Source organism: Aspergillus nidulans, chromosome VIII (genome assembly GCF_000011425.1).
Source record: "Aspergillus nidulans FGSC A4 chromosome VIII".
Lineage (NCBI taxonomy): Eukaryota > Fungi > Ascomycota > Eurotiomycetes > Eurotiales > Aspergillaceae > Aspergillus > Aspergillus nidulans.
The window spans coordinates 4779036-4792874 of NC_066264.1; the positions used below are offsets into that span (position 1 = coordinate 4779036).

General features: G+C 49.1%; 6 protein-coding genes and 1 pseudogene across 7 annotated transcripts, besides 1 other annotated feature; 3 read left to right on the forward strand and 4 right to left on the reverse strand.

Annotated features, from left to right (window-relative positions):
* Positions 1-13839: part of a sequence feature (contig 1.2 1..168814(-1)) that runs on past both edges of the window.
* On the reverse strand, positions 1384-2439 carry ANIA_00022 (protein aglA; the record flags this gene model as incomplete). Its single annotated transcript, XM_050611100.1, has 3 exons — positions 1384-1733; positions 1769-1807; positions 1866-2439. 3 exons carry the CDS (start codon positions 2437-2439, stop codon positions 1384-1386), a joined length of 963 nt encoding a protein of 320 aa, XP_050469364.1.
* ANIA_00021 (uncharacterized protein) lies at positions 3685-4404 on the reverse strand (the record flags this gene model as incomplete). The annotated part of the gene is made up of 1 exon (XM_652533.2): positions 3685-4404. One exon carries the CDS (start codon positions 4402-4404, stop codon positions 3685-3687), a length of 720 nt encoding a protein of 239 aa, XP_657625.2.
* Positions 5856-6463, forward strand: ANIA_00020 (uncharacterized protein; the record flags this gene model as incomplete). Its single annotated transcript, XM_652532.1, has 3 exons — positions 5856-6076; positions 6145-6267; positions 6334-6463. The coding sequence occupies 3 exons, from the start codon at positions 5856-5858 to the stop codon at positions 6461-6463; spliced, it is 474 nt and encodes a 157-aa protein (XP_657624.1).
* ANIA_00019 (uncharacterized protein) lies at positions 7767-9246 on the reverse strand (the record flags this gene model as incomplete). The annotated part of the gene is made up of 3 exons (XM_652531.2): positions 7767-8758; positions 8954-9090; positions 9122-9246. The coding sequence occupies 3 exons, from the start codon at positions 9244-9246 to the stop codon at positions 7767-7769; spliced, it is 1254 nt and encodes a 417-aa protein (XP_657623.2).
* On the forward strand, positions 9948-10254 carry ANIA_11259 (uncharacterized protein; the record flags this gene model as incomplete). Its single annotated transcript, XM_050611101.1, has 2 exons — positions 9948-9951; positions 10004-10254. 2 exons carry the CDS (start codon positions 9948-9950, stop codon positions 10252-10254), a joined length of 255 nt encoding a protein of 84 aa, XP_050469365.1.
* Positions 10379-12181, reverse strand: ANIA_00018 (annotated as a pseudogene). The gene is made up of 3 exons: positions 11523-12181; positions 11046-11460; positions 10379-10978 (listed from the first exon to the last, which is right to left on the reverse strand). Coding segments are annotated over exons 1-3 (1674 nt in total).
* ANIA_00017 (copper homeostasis protein CutC) lies at positions 12890-13750 on the forward strand (the record flags this gene model as incomplete). The annotated part of the gene is made up of 2 exons (XM_652529.2): positions 12890-13005; positions 13084-13750. The coding sequence occupies 2 exons, from the start codon at positions 12890-12892 to the stop codon at positions 13748-13750; spliced, it is 783 nt and encodes a 260-aa protein (XP_657621.2).

The window sequence follows — 13839 nt, forward strand, 5'->3', positions numbered from 1 at the left end:
TTTGGATGATTTAGCGTACCTCGAGTTGTGTCTAGCGATACCCGACATTAACTGGTCTTCTGTTTGAAGAGTTGATCAAACATGCAATGAGCGATGGATCCAATATATGTCTATCTCGCCGCCGATTGAGTGACCGTTTGTCGAGCTGGAGAGTTCAGAGACGACTTGACAATCTTCTCCATACGTACTGTAGGCAAAGAAGAAAAATGAGAAACTCTCAGGCAGTTCTTGGTCGAGTCTCGCGCTGATGGAGCTCTCGGAAGACCAGAGTTGTAGTTATAGTGAGGTGAAGATGTATGTTGTTGGTGAAGGATTACTTACCTCAAAACTACGAGTAATTGCACTTGCGAAGTCATGAGTTTGTCAGAAGACCGTTTGTACCTCGCCCAAATCAACTTTATATGGCTGCTCATGTTCATTCTTCAGCCTAGCCTATTAGTCCCTCGCGGGTGAGCTGGGAAAGCAAAGAGTCACCAAGATATATTCAAGTCCGCTACGAAAGAAGACATCTGCAATCTACCACTATTTCAAATATGCTCTGTAGCTGTGGTCAATGTACAGAATCCGGGGTAATGTCCGGATTGGCGTTACTGAGCAATATGCACGTTTAGTCCGTTGTAGGGGATCGAATTCGCTCAGTAACCCCCGGCAGCGGACCCTCCGCTATTCTACTTTATTGCTTTATTGCTTCTAGCTATTCTCGTATCTCGGCCGCATAGTAATTAGCCTATGCCGGTGACGGCAGTGTGAGAACGTATTTCCCGGGGAAGTCTCCGGAGCAAAACCTAAGCATGTCAGAGTAGGGCGTCATCGGCAATTTGCGGCGAAAGATCATCTAACAAGGATGGCACCCATAACCAGGTAAAGATATAAAGGCAGCTTTCGCCTACTATATAGATATTCGTATTTTCCTTGTTCTTGGTTGAGTATTAAGAGATCCTCTATTGAAGTGCCAGGTGCGACTTTGTGTATGAACTGTCATATTCCTTATCAAAATTTCACAGTGGTTGCAGCAAAACAAGTTCTTTGCGCGAGTCTGTTGGTACCGTATATTGCGTCCAGGCAGATTTCGCTTATCCAGACATCGTTTTCACTGCGGATCAGATTGAGACGCTCAGGACCAACGCCTTGTCAGGTTAGTGCTCGTCATGTATCACATCTTAGGATCAAGTCGAAGGGAAACTAAACTATGAGCATAGGTAATGAGCCATGGGCCTCTTCTTATAGTGCTCTCAGATCCAATGCGCGTGCCTCTGCAGTATAAGATCGACGGAGGCGGCGCACTGATCGGTCGAAACTCGGAAAACGACACCATCACGGCCTAGACCACTGCTTGGCAGAATGACTGCTATACTGCATGGCTAAACAGCCTGATGTATGCCATTACTCCGGACGACAGTCATGCGACCACTGTAGCCAACATTGTCGAAGCTTGGTCTGGTACACTAACTGGAGTGGTGGAGAATGACAACCGATATCTTTGTTGGTCAACACTGCCAGGCTTTCATTGGTCATCTTCCGCAGGTCGGCACTGATGATCAAGGGTGACTCTAGCGCAGCCCAGAATGCAAAGTGTGTCTGTTGCATATACATTGTCATATTAAAATTCCCAACTCTAGCAGGTCCATGTCGAGCCAATGGCAGGGCGATTGATAGGCGCTCATCTCTCTCATTTTCCGCACAATGGTCGTAATCGAGCAGCCAGCATATCCTGTGTTCAGACAGTATGCAGTCTTGCATTGGCACGCAGTCTCATTCATGAATGGACTCGTGATATCTTCCGACATGCGGTAGGAATGTCCTATGTCTAAACCCAGGTTCTGATTAGTTGAACAAGGACGGCTCGATAGAAAGGATAGACTTACTAGCCCCCCAATGCCAAGGAAACTGATATCCCCATTCACAGACAGAGTAGAAGATATCGCGGCCGGTCCGCAGAAGCGCGTTCTGCATAGCCAGGAACCGCTCTTGAGGTGCATTTGTCATGGCCCGGAACCCCCCGCAGTTGTCATATTTCAGGTAGTCGATCCCCCAGCCAGCGATGGTCAACGCGTCCCGTTCTTCGTAGCCCCAGCTCCCTGTGCGAAAGGCACAGGTAAGGATTCCACTATCACCATAGAGACCTAGTTTGAGGCCTTTGTCGTGCACTTCATCAGCAAGAGCTTTTATACCATCGGGGAACCCGGTCGTATTCGCCTGGAGATAGCCATCGGCCGTTCGCTCATAGCTAGACCACCCTTCGTTCAGCAAGAGGTAGTTGTAGCCCGTGTCTTTTAGCCCGAGGGAAACGAGCAGATCTGCAATCTCGCTGAGAATTGAGGCATTGATATTTAATTTAAAAGAGTTCCAAGAATTCCATCCCATCTGCGGGGTTTGTGCAAGAGAGGTGGCCGCGGTGGTGCCAGCAATTGAGGCTAGGGCCGCCGCAGTGAGTTTCATTCTGACAATGAGTATCGGTTCAATATTCGATGTAGGTGTAATTTTCTGCGGTCTTAAGTAAATGGTCATCGTTCACCACATTGGGGAGACAGGGGGGACCCTGGGCTTCCCGGCCGCTGCTCCGGTATATCTTCCGCTCGGCCTTGCGCCACCCAAGAAACCCCCGAAAATTATCTAGAAAACAGCTTCAACAGATTTAAGGCATGCGGGAAGAAGTTTCTTGGCTCTGCTTCCATATCGAATGGAGCCTTGTTTGTTTCTGAGGGGTAAAAAGTGTCTCGGCTCTAGCCCTTTTTCCTAGACGGTAAAGCACTTGGTAGGGTTTTCTCTAATCTAACAAAAGCCTGTCCTCGAACAGGTTTATAACTTATAACGTTGCTAAAGTACGAAACTAGGAACAATAGCTTCTCTGAGTCTTAATTAGACTTAGGGCTAGATTAATAGTGTCGGCCTTGAGGAATCCTGACAGTATGAGGAAGCAGGCGGGTAGATATTCGCCACAGAAGGCTTAGCTGAACAGAGTTTACATGTCGACTGGCACAACGAGCAGCAGAACGAGGGGCTGATTGGCTCAGAGACACTAAAGGTTCAAGACGAAAGTAAAGAATGGAGTGTCTTTTGCCTAAACATTAATGCAGATTGGTCCCTGTATCCGACGCAACTTCTCTGTAAGTAGAGTGCTTTCGCCAGCCCGCAAAGGGGCACCTGCTGTCCCAGTGACTGTCAATTCTTTTCTGAAACTGGCGGTACGGGGTCTCTGGGATACAGTCAAGACAGAACAAGGCAGAGCTGCAGGTGGTCCCATGATGCGACGGCTCCACGCTAGGAGCATACGTTTGCCGGATTTAGAAAAGCGAGGGCCATGCTTGAGTAGCCTCTGACAAGAAGATTCGCATGCTCGCTTGTAAGGACTTCACTGAAGCGCTCAAAGAAGAGTTTGGCCATGCCCCGACTTTACAGCTTGGGAAAAGCATCTAGATGACCAGTAGCGTCCACCCAGTCTGGGTATTTTGATGGATGTTGAATTGAGTTATAGGGTGAGATTTTGCTTCTCGGATTCGTCGTCTTTTTATTTATTCATTTATTCATTTTTTATTTATTTATTTACTTTTTTTATTTATTTATTTACTTTTTTTTTTTTTTTTTTTTTTTTTTTTTTTTTTTTTTTTTTTTTTTTTTGGGTTCCAGTTGGTATATCAGGTAGGCAGGGCTTTCCTACCTCTTCAGAGAGTCTACATCATCCTACTACGGTTCCGGTAGAATGAAGCACCCCGAGAACCCAACATCAACCTCAATAGGTACCTTCCGATAATCTATTCCCTTAGTATTTACTGCCTCCGTCATCTGGACCAGGTACTTCACACAATGATCTGTATGATGTGGATCTACAATCAGTGCATCAAGCTCTCTTCTTCCCTCACTTAGCGCCCGGAACTGCTTTTTCCACAGCATCGCGCAGTGCACGATGTGGTCGTGCTCGGTTGTATAGTAGGTTCCGCCCGCGATGGAGCCCGTCTCGTCAATGCCAAGTGGCTGCGTATGCTCCGCATCGGCATAGGCGAGCCAGGATCGGCCGTCCTCGTCCCAAGCCTGATACTCGGCTATTGAAGCCTGGTCAAAGCAGCGGGACGGCGTCCAGACCTTGCTGAGGATATCGTACCTGCATCCGCGGGCTTTCGCGGCAGCTACCGAGGTGCCGCAGTGGGTAGTCATTGAGTTGGCGAGGATGGGGATGGGAGGGACGAAGGCTGTCTCATTGTTTGTCATTTGCTTGCTGTGCTGGACTGGCAATTGGCTAATGTAGGAAGACGACAGCCGGTCAAAGAGAATGATAGCAAACCAGAGAAGGGAGGTGAGGGCAAAAACAAGGAGGTGTGAGGTGGTGGTCATCACGGGGCGTTTCAGCCAGGATCTCACGCTATTGGGTTTGTGGAGGAACGGCTCTAGCTCTGGAGTCTTAGACATATTGGGTGAACACAGAAACACTGCGAAGGATGCTGCAGTGGTGGGCTTGCGAGAAGAGCGCTGTTTGGCGGGTCATATAAGCATAGCAGTAGGTTGGGTGGTGGTGAATTCTTCATTATTGATTTTTATTTTTGGTTTTTGGAGAGAAGTCATTGATGCATTGGCTTATTGATGGATTCCGTAACTCAACAAAGGTCCATTAAGTGTCGTGTTTCAAGCTATTACTTAAGGAAATCTCCATTCAGAGGTCTTTGGGCCCAACTGTTGCTGACTATGGGCTACGCGAAATATACGGTATACAGTAGCGACATCTGGATTATACCCAGTGTCCTACATCTGACACCGTCAGCGTCAACCTCTTCCTTTCTCCAAGTTGAAAACAGCTCTAATTCAACAGAACGTTCTGTAATGCATTGCCAATCTCGAACTGCTGGATCGGTCGCCGTAATATAATGTACCAGACCACTATGAACGCAATCCCCTATGCAGGGAACGTTCACTGGCCGACCATAGAAAGGCAGTACTTGCTTCGCCTGATTAGTTTTAGTATTCCTCAAGGCTCAGGGACACATCAATAGCGAACTCGTCCGGTGTTTCTCTTAAGGTATTTCTCTGTCGGTACAAGCGGCAATGCGGGAGGGGAGTCTAGGAGCCTGAGTGGAAGAAGCCTGTCTGGACTACCGCTATCTGAAAGAGGTGTGGACTGGAGAGTGATGTGGCTGGTGAAAGAGAGACTATATTTTTTTTTTCTTTTTTCTTTTTTCTTTTTTTAGAACCTTAGAATCTTCAAAGTTCAGCACTTTGCCGCGGATGGGGCATTGAGGTAGGGCATTGTCTTGGGAGTGCCCCGTCTACCAGAACACGACTGACTCCCCCACCACATGAAGACATCAAGAACCGAGTTCTTCCTTAGTTCTTAACGGTGAGGGGCACGAGTTCCACTACACTGAGAGTTTGTTCGTCGGATACCGGCGATAAGATCTCTTGCTTATTTCTTGCTTATAGAACCTAGCCACAGTTTTTGCTGAGGTACGTATGGCAGGCCATGTCCTCTGCAGAATTCTAAGCGAGGATGCTACAACTAATTTGGAACTTCTTACTAGCATTAGTTGAATTATTTCTTTAGGTTCGGACCGCGAACCTGAATGGGATGCGATCCGTGGCCGTAAAGGCAAATTCTGGTGTAGATCCACATGACCTAAGAAGTCGTCATTATGGCGAACTGGCTGTCATCCACGCCGTTATATACAATCTCTACTCCGCAATACGGTAAAGCCTCTGCCGAAATTTTCTCCGAAAACATCTCCGGCTTGTGGTTTTTGGACTGAGTGGATTGATAACGCCATTCTAACTATGGCGAAAGGTAAGGCATGCAGATATAAAGATGCAGATGAATCCAGGAACTTACCAATATAGCATGACTGAGCTTCACCAGCATTGGCCCTATAAAGATGATTTGTCTCTATACAATCTTTCTCGGCTGTCTGCCTCTCCTATCTATGGCCACTCCTTCTGCGCCTGGGCAGGAACAGATCCTAAACAAGCGCGCCATTACTTGCCTGACGGTCGGTTCCACTGCAACTGCAACCTGGACCAACAGCAACGGCCAAACATGCACGTTTTCTGGTGTGGTTGGTAGCAACTACGGCACAAATAGTGCTGGCGAGGGAGAGTACGTGAACATTCACCCTATTTTGTTCGCCCACAACATGCAGGACAGCTGATACTTGGCTTCGGTAGCTACTCCTGCAATGGCCGCTGCGGGGCGGGGTGCACAGGTACAGCGGTGGGCAATGCATACACGCAGGACTGTTTCTCGCATGATATCTGTTCTTACTTTGCGAATGCAAGCGGAGGCGCGAGGTACGATGCATTCCCCTGATCAACCCTACGCTTTACAGAACGTCGACAGCTACTAATCGATCGCAGCGATCCAAACTGCGGTGCCGCCTACAATGCCGCCGTGGACGATACCCTCCTTGGTGTTGCATCTGGTTGCTCGCAGAGTAATCCGTCCAACGCTGTCTTGAAGCCAGCCGGGAGTCCAACTTGTCGGTAGTTCGATACAAACGGGTCGATGTTGGTCACTGCATTGGGCTTGTTAGTTTGACTAATTGGTCCTAGCTGTTGGTGCTCGGTCCTATTGGGGCTGTGCATTAATTTGCAGATTATCTGTTGTATATGCCAAAAAGAGTGGAATCAGCATAATCACACTTCAGCATGACGGGTTGGCGCGACTCCACGTATGACGGACAATCCTCAGATTGCGCATCCAGAGTCCGCCTCAATGGCGCGGCGAGGGTCTTGAGACAACTTTAGCCAGTATATATCTGATGTTCATCCAGATTATCAGGTATATCAAGTAGTAAGAGTAGTTTTGGCCAAGCGTCGCAATATTTATGCTGGAACTGCTGAGCAGTGGGTCGATAGTTGGATCAGCGAGTATCAAAGAATATAGTCATGTTGAACACATACCGTAGAGCCCAAGAGGATGAAGGTTCAAGCACCCACCGGGTTATTTGACTTGATATTTGCGTCGCTTGTAGACCAAAATATTACCGTAACCCTAGCCCCGGCATAGCCCATCCACAGAGCCAATCGGAGCTTTATTTGTAGGCTAAGTATGACGGACATACGATCGGTGCGGCCGAGGTGGAAAACATTTTCGAGCAAAGAAAGGAGCAATGAAGGGCGCACAGTGGCCGAGAAAGTCAAGATAACAAAAGACTGTCCCTTTATCCAACCAACTATGCAAAAGACTGCCAGTAGAGAAACAAGGCTGTGACTAGGCCAGTGATTACCAATGCAGCTGGTGTCTCTAAAGTCAGAGCTCTTCTTTTTCTTTTCTTTTTTTATTTTTTTTTTTGCACTTTTCTTCCAAACTAGTTTCGAGTTAATCTAATAAAGTAGGGCTTGATTGGAGTTTTTCATCTAAGCTATCTGAAAGCCAATAGACGGACGCTGCACTTAACTTGAAAAGGAAGTCGGCCCAGCCCAAGGCTTGCCACCGACACAGGGCACTTACAATTCGCTACGAAAAGCTCGTCAATTGTGCTTCGCCAATAAACCACCCCTGTTGCTGTCAAGGTCGCGGAAAAACTACCTGAATTCATGGCAGGCTCCACCGCGCAACCGTGCCTCAGAGCCTAAGGTATTTTTGCAGTACCTCTGACCCTAGACGGCAGCAGCTAAGCAATGTTGGCTTCTTTATTGTTGTTCATCCCATTGCCTGATCATCTTATATAGCCCCTGACATCCTGCCGAATTCTATACATTTTGATAATTTTTTTTTTTCAACACGTCTTATTTGCAGTGAGTAGAAGTGAATAGCTGCAGATTCAAGCCAGTTCTTGGTCTATACCCTATGCCTGTGCCGCCTCCCACGCGCGCACATACATGGACATGTTTAAGACAAATTCGCTCCGTTTTGGCACCCATCCCAAGACTGCCCTTGCCCTACCTGTGTCTGAATTACTCACTGTACTCATCGCCTCCATAAAAATATCTCCCTGGGGACCAGTGTACTCCACAGGCCCTTCAACACCCAAGGCGGCTTTTGCTGCTTCAACGATATCCTGCGCACCAACCGTCTCCGTCACTAGGTCAAACACCGGCCAGGAGCCAAGTAGTCCGTCAACTCGATCGATGGCAGCACGAAAACCCGCTGCAACATCATCGACGTGCACAGTCGCTGGTCGTGCGTCAATATCAGCCGGAATGCGGATTGCTTCAGTGCCAGCTCCGCTTCGTTTTGCGTTCAAAATGGAGGCCCACCATGTGCTCCAGATCCAGGAACCACGCCCATAGACGATTCCCGGTCTGATAATGGCGACATCCAACACATCTCGAGATGCAAGAATGGCTTGTTCGTGCGCGGGACGCCACGTGACGATTCGAGCTGCCTTCTCCTTCGTGACAGGGGAGAGATCGCTCACTCGCGAGGACGGCGATCCATGGATCCAGATCCCGGAGCAGTAGACAAAGGCCAACTTGGGACCGAGGTGGCCTCGCTGTCGCAATCCGTCTTGACGCCTGCCTGCGGCTTTTTTCACCCCTTCCAGCATGTCACCTGCCTGCCCGAACGCCATAGTAGTCTCGACGACAATGTCAATGTTGTTTTCTGCAATGGTAGAAGCCAGCGTCTCCTGATCTGTTATATCCACTTGGACGGGACTAATTTCATTCTGGAGAAGTAGTTTCGCTTTTTCAGGAGTGCGAGCGGAACCCCAGACGGTGTAGTTGCCAGACGACAGGAGCGCTTGGGATATAGCTAAGCCTAGGTAGCCGGAGCCGCCGAGGACGAGAACGTTGGGCATCGGATCATCCGGTAGAGCAAAATTGAGAGAAAGATATCCTAGACGAACGAGGTGGTCGGCTGTGTTCTCACTCTAGCTCTGAGACTTAAATATGCGGGGTAGAATCGCTCGGCACTTGGCCTGGACCGCGGTATAATCCGCCAGATGTTCGATGTTGGCGAACCGGTCTTAATCCAATAACCGTTGCTAACTGACTTAGCCACAGCTCTGGGTATCAGTTTACTTCAGCACACTGGCACCTAGAATATGAGCGAGTCTTCGTCCATCATAGGTACTGTGTCCAATGCTGATATACTGCGGATTGAGAAGAGCTCGTATCAACCATTCACGGAATGCACCCAACCCAATGTTGAAAGTAAACTCTGGCAATCTGCGATATATGCAAATCTGCAAACACTCACTTGTATTTAAACTCCAGTGCTGCCATAGATATCGCGGTCGCGCGCTTGGTAGGGTCTCGCCGACTTCGATCATCGCGGGGAGAATAGAAGTAGCTGACATACGGCACTACAGGGTCCCGGTACATCAAGTAGGCCACATTCTTCCACCACTCGTAGAGCTAGCTCTTATGTTTCCGGTCTTCACGGCGAGCAATCAACTTTTCTTGGAGCTTGGCACCGATCCCATCCGGCTTGATAAACTCCTGGACGACCTTTGTTGTCGAGGCTAATTCAATGCTGAAAAGGAGCGGGTGGACGGAACTTGAGGTATCGAGCAGCCATTTCTTCAAGAGTTGGAACAAGGAGCTTTTGTAGCGAGTCTTCAAATCAGAGCATCGGGCCTTTGGAGCGGTCTTCTTTATAGCCTATTTCATTTTAGCTGCGGGCTGACGGATTGGTCGAGGGCCAATTGACAAGACATTGCATACCTGCTGGCAAAGAAGAGCTACTGATCTCTCGCACATCCTCGATGACATCCCCGTATTCTATGATTTAATATAAATTCTACCATCACACGCCAGTATTGGTCTGATACTTCCCTTAGAACGCTGGGAAATATGGAACCCGCGTCTGAGCGCCGGTGACTGCGTGCGAGCGCCTCCGAGTACCTTCAACATACCTGTACTTTTAGACTTGAGGAGAGGGTCTGAAAAGATGGTCAAAGAGGCTTAGAAGATTGATTATAAATTGATCGCGGAAGAATATGCTTGCTTCGCCCGTACGGGTCGTTTCTGCGCCTCGGTATTTCAGGGTGAGAATGACCTGGAGTCTTCCAGAAAGTGCAAAAATGCGTAAGTCTGGCGTAGCAGAATAGTAGCAGCAAGAATGGTGACAGCCTAATAGGGGTCTGGATTGCAGGACGATTCAACCGAGGATATGCTGGACGGATGGATCACATGTGGGATTACAGAGTATTCGACCGTAAGCAGAGTGGAGTGCATAAGCGCATCATATATGTGAATCCAATTACTGGCGGTGTCCACTATGCCTGGGATCTGGTAACAAAAGTACTCCCAGTGGTAATCTGGGACGGTGCCGGGACGCTATTCTATCTTCGGCGGGAGGAGCCGCTGGTGGGTCTCAGGGTGGCCTAAGGGGCGGGCCGGGCGCTTCCCGCGCTTGACGGCCACGCGCCGAGTCCAATCAAGCTCTCTTAATTCAATTAACACCATCCTGGGGCGAGCCGAGATTGCTCTTCTCACGCGCTGGACGCTCCGTTCACGATTGCTTCTGCTTAATCGAGCGCCATTCGATTAAAAGACTTCCCACAATTGTGGTGCAAGCCAGTGCGACAGTCAGGTACCAGGTTCGGACCAAGCTCCGATCAATACCAATTACGGCCTCATCCCACCGCTGCACGGGGACCAGCTCCTTAAGATCACCGAGTCCATGGTATTCAATATCCGCAGCAGTCAGGCCGGGCACGATGTCTCGTAAACTTGACGACAACTCGTTCGTAAAGATTACCTGCGCAATAGCGATAAATACCGCCGGTCCCATACTCTGCCCGAACAAAATGACCCCGATACCAAGGTTAACATCGCCGGGACTTAATGTAGCTTGTACCGCGGTCTGAGATCCTTGGAAACCGATACCTCCGCTGAAGCCAGCAAATCCTGAATAAAGGATGATCTGGGCGAGGGATAAATGGGGTTTGTATGTAGTCATCAAGCCGGCGGCAATGGGCATGCATATAGAGCCGAAGATCATGAAGGGAGCGTAATATCCAAACATGGAGGTGCCGATGCCCTGGAGGAACAGCCCGAGCATCATCCCAAGTAGGATGGGGATCATCAGATAACCGCTCTCACCTGGGGTCTAGCAGCAGACAACATGGTTAGCGCACTTCTCGTAGTTGCGAATCGGCCACATTTCAAGAACATACCCGGGATTGTACGACTTGATAGTATGTTGGTAAGTACCACTCAAGCACGTTTGTCATTGAGTTCGTGCATGTTGTGTAGATAAACCCGGCGATGACATTCCGGCTCTTGATGACGCGAAACGGGAGTGCGGCTGAGTCCCCGCGCCGGTACTGATTCAGGAAGAAGGCGATCAGCAATACGCCGAATACAACAAACAACCCAATTACTTTCCCATCGGACCAGGAGTACTTCGTTCCCGCCCAGGAGAGCGCGATGAAGAGCGTGGTGAGAGACGGGATGAACAAGCAGTTGCTGACTAGATCTAGTGCTCTGATCTTCTGGATCAATGTGAAGTTACCCTCTCGACGGGTTGGAGGATCTGAAAGCAGGAAAACCATGGCTGCGAGTGATACGGCGCCAATAGGAAGGTTGATCCTAGTCAAGAGTTAGATCAATATGAAGCTACCGCGGGCCAGCCTGTGACGTAAGAGGGATACCAGAAACACCATCTCCAGCCCAGGGACTGCGTCAATGCACCACCCACTATCGGCGCGGCTATGATAGCCAAGGATTCAACGCATGATATCAAGCCCACATACACTGGTCGCTTATCCAGCGGCAGAATCTGCACGGCGACCGCGAAACACCCGGCCAGGTTTCCCGCGAACCCGAGGCCGGTGACTGCCCTCCCGATGACGAACATCATTGACGACACCGCGGTAGCACAGAGTAAAGAGCCGACCAGGAAGATCACCACACTCGTCAAGAAGACTGCTTTGATGGAGAAAATTTGATACAACTTTGCGAAGCCGAATTGAAACGCACAGGTGCAGAGTCGAAAGGCGGACGAGTACCAACCGACATCGGCTACCGTATGGAAGTGGTCTGTGATGCTCGGCACGGCCGTCGCGACAATGTTGGCGTCCAGGCCGCCAAGGATCAGAATCACGCAGAGGGCGAGGATGGTGAACCAGAATTCAGTGCCTTTTGGGTAGTTCGGGTCCGCGTCCGGGTTGGGTTCAACGTCGAGGGATTTAATTGGCGGTACCGCGGCTGCAGTAGATGTCTGTTGACCCGACGAGGGCTGCTGGTCGGGCAGTACGGCAGGCGCCTCATGCTTCGAGATACTATCCTCTGTTGTGGTCGGGTTCACCATAGTGCGTGATGAGATTTGGGACTGGAATGTGAAGAGGAGAGAAGAAATCAGGCTGAATGGACGGACTAAGAACATATTACCGAATCAGCAGGCATGTGATTGCCTACTATGCCTATAACTCTAAAAAAACTTCTGTGGCCACAAGGTCTACTGCCGAAGTCATCTATGACTACTTTGAATATATTTAGTCCAATATTCAGAGCGCTGTTTGAGTCTACAATTATATCTCCTTTGAATTAAGTGGCTTTAATGGGTGTTGTGACTGGTATTATATATCAATTGCAGCATTGATCGAATCTTGATAAGCTTTAACGATGGCAATTGACTAGGCTTATTGAATCACATATTTGATATGTACTTATTTGGAGAATCAAAAAGTCATAGTAAACACTAACGAAATATCCAATTCTCTGTGTTCGCCCAGTATGATTTACTCCAAGTATTGTGTATGGAGTATACAGAATAATTGGGCCAATCAAGCATCGCTGGCGTTTGAGCCAATCAGGTTTAGTGTTCATCCCGTTCTTAGCCACTTCGAACCCTATCGGGAAAATATTCCGCAGTATACCGCTAAGCCAAAAAGGCGCCATGACTACCAGATTAGTCTTAGACAGTCATATTTCCAGGGTGACAAATCCCTTACATAATCCCCAATTAAGCTGTCAGCGTCAACCCCAGAAGGGTGAAGCATTCCGGCAATATATCTACATGAATGCCGCAGCTATGAATAATCCAACGCCCCAGCGAATGCCCCTTTTGGAAATTGCCTGCTTCAATTCCGATGCCGCCTTTCTCGCTGCCGCTGCCGGGGCTGATCGCATCGAGTACGTGTTCTTTTTGTGGCATCTTCATGCATCATTGGGCACAGTTGGTGATGTGCATAGCAATTGACTTGGACTCAGACTATGCAAGAACTATTCTTTGGGTGGGCTTACTCCAGACCTGTCGACGCTGGTAATGTTGAAGTCACAGCTTCAGATCCCGGTGTATGTGATGATTCGGCCGACGGCCGACACCTTTAGTTATGATTCTGCAGATTTCGAGCAAATGGGTCACGAGATCGACATGTTCAGCCATCATGGAGCGGATGGCTTTGTGTTTGGTATCTTGCACCATCCCTCCGAGAACAGCCGGTCGCTTGTTGACGTCGCCCGAAATACGGCGTTGGTTCAACGAGCCAAGGGCCGGCCCTGTACCTTCCACCGGGCCTTCGATCTGCTCCCTGAATCGCAGTGGGACGCTGCTCTCCGTGATATCAGAGACTGTGGCTTTTCGGCTATCCTGACCAATGGAGGACCCACGGGGAACGTGGCAGTGGAGTGCGTCAACAAACTAGCCACCCTGGTGCATTGGACGGAGCTGCATGGGGATGTAGATGAAAGTGGTCGCCGTTTTCCAGAAATCATCGTTGGAGGGGGTGTTCGGGCGTCTAATATTGGACTCCTGCGAGGTCGAACTCGGGCTGGGGCTTTTCATTCGGCTGCGCTGGGACATGGCGATATTGTTTCAGCGGAGGAAGTGCTCAAAATAAGAGAAGTTTTGAGAGAACGAGGCGCACTATATGAGTAGGTTTTAATCCGCGACGTGTACACCAGTATCGGACACTTTCTGTGCCACCGACTTATTGTACCGGATATACAAATTTTATTATATTATTT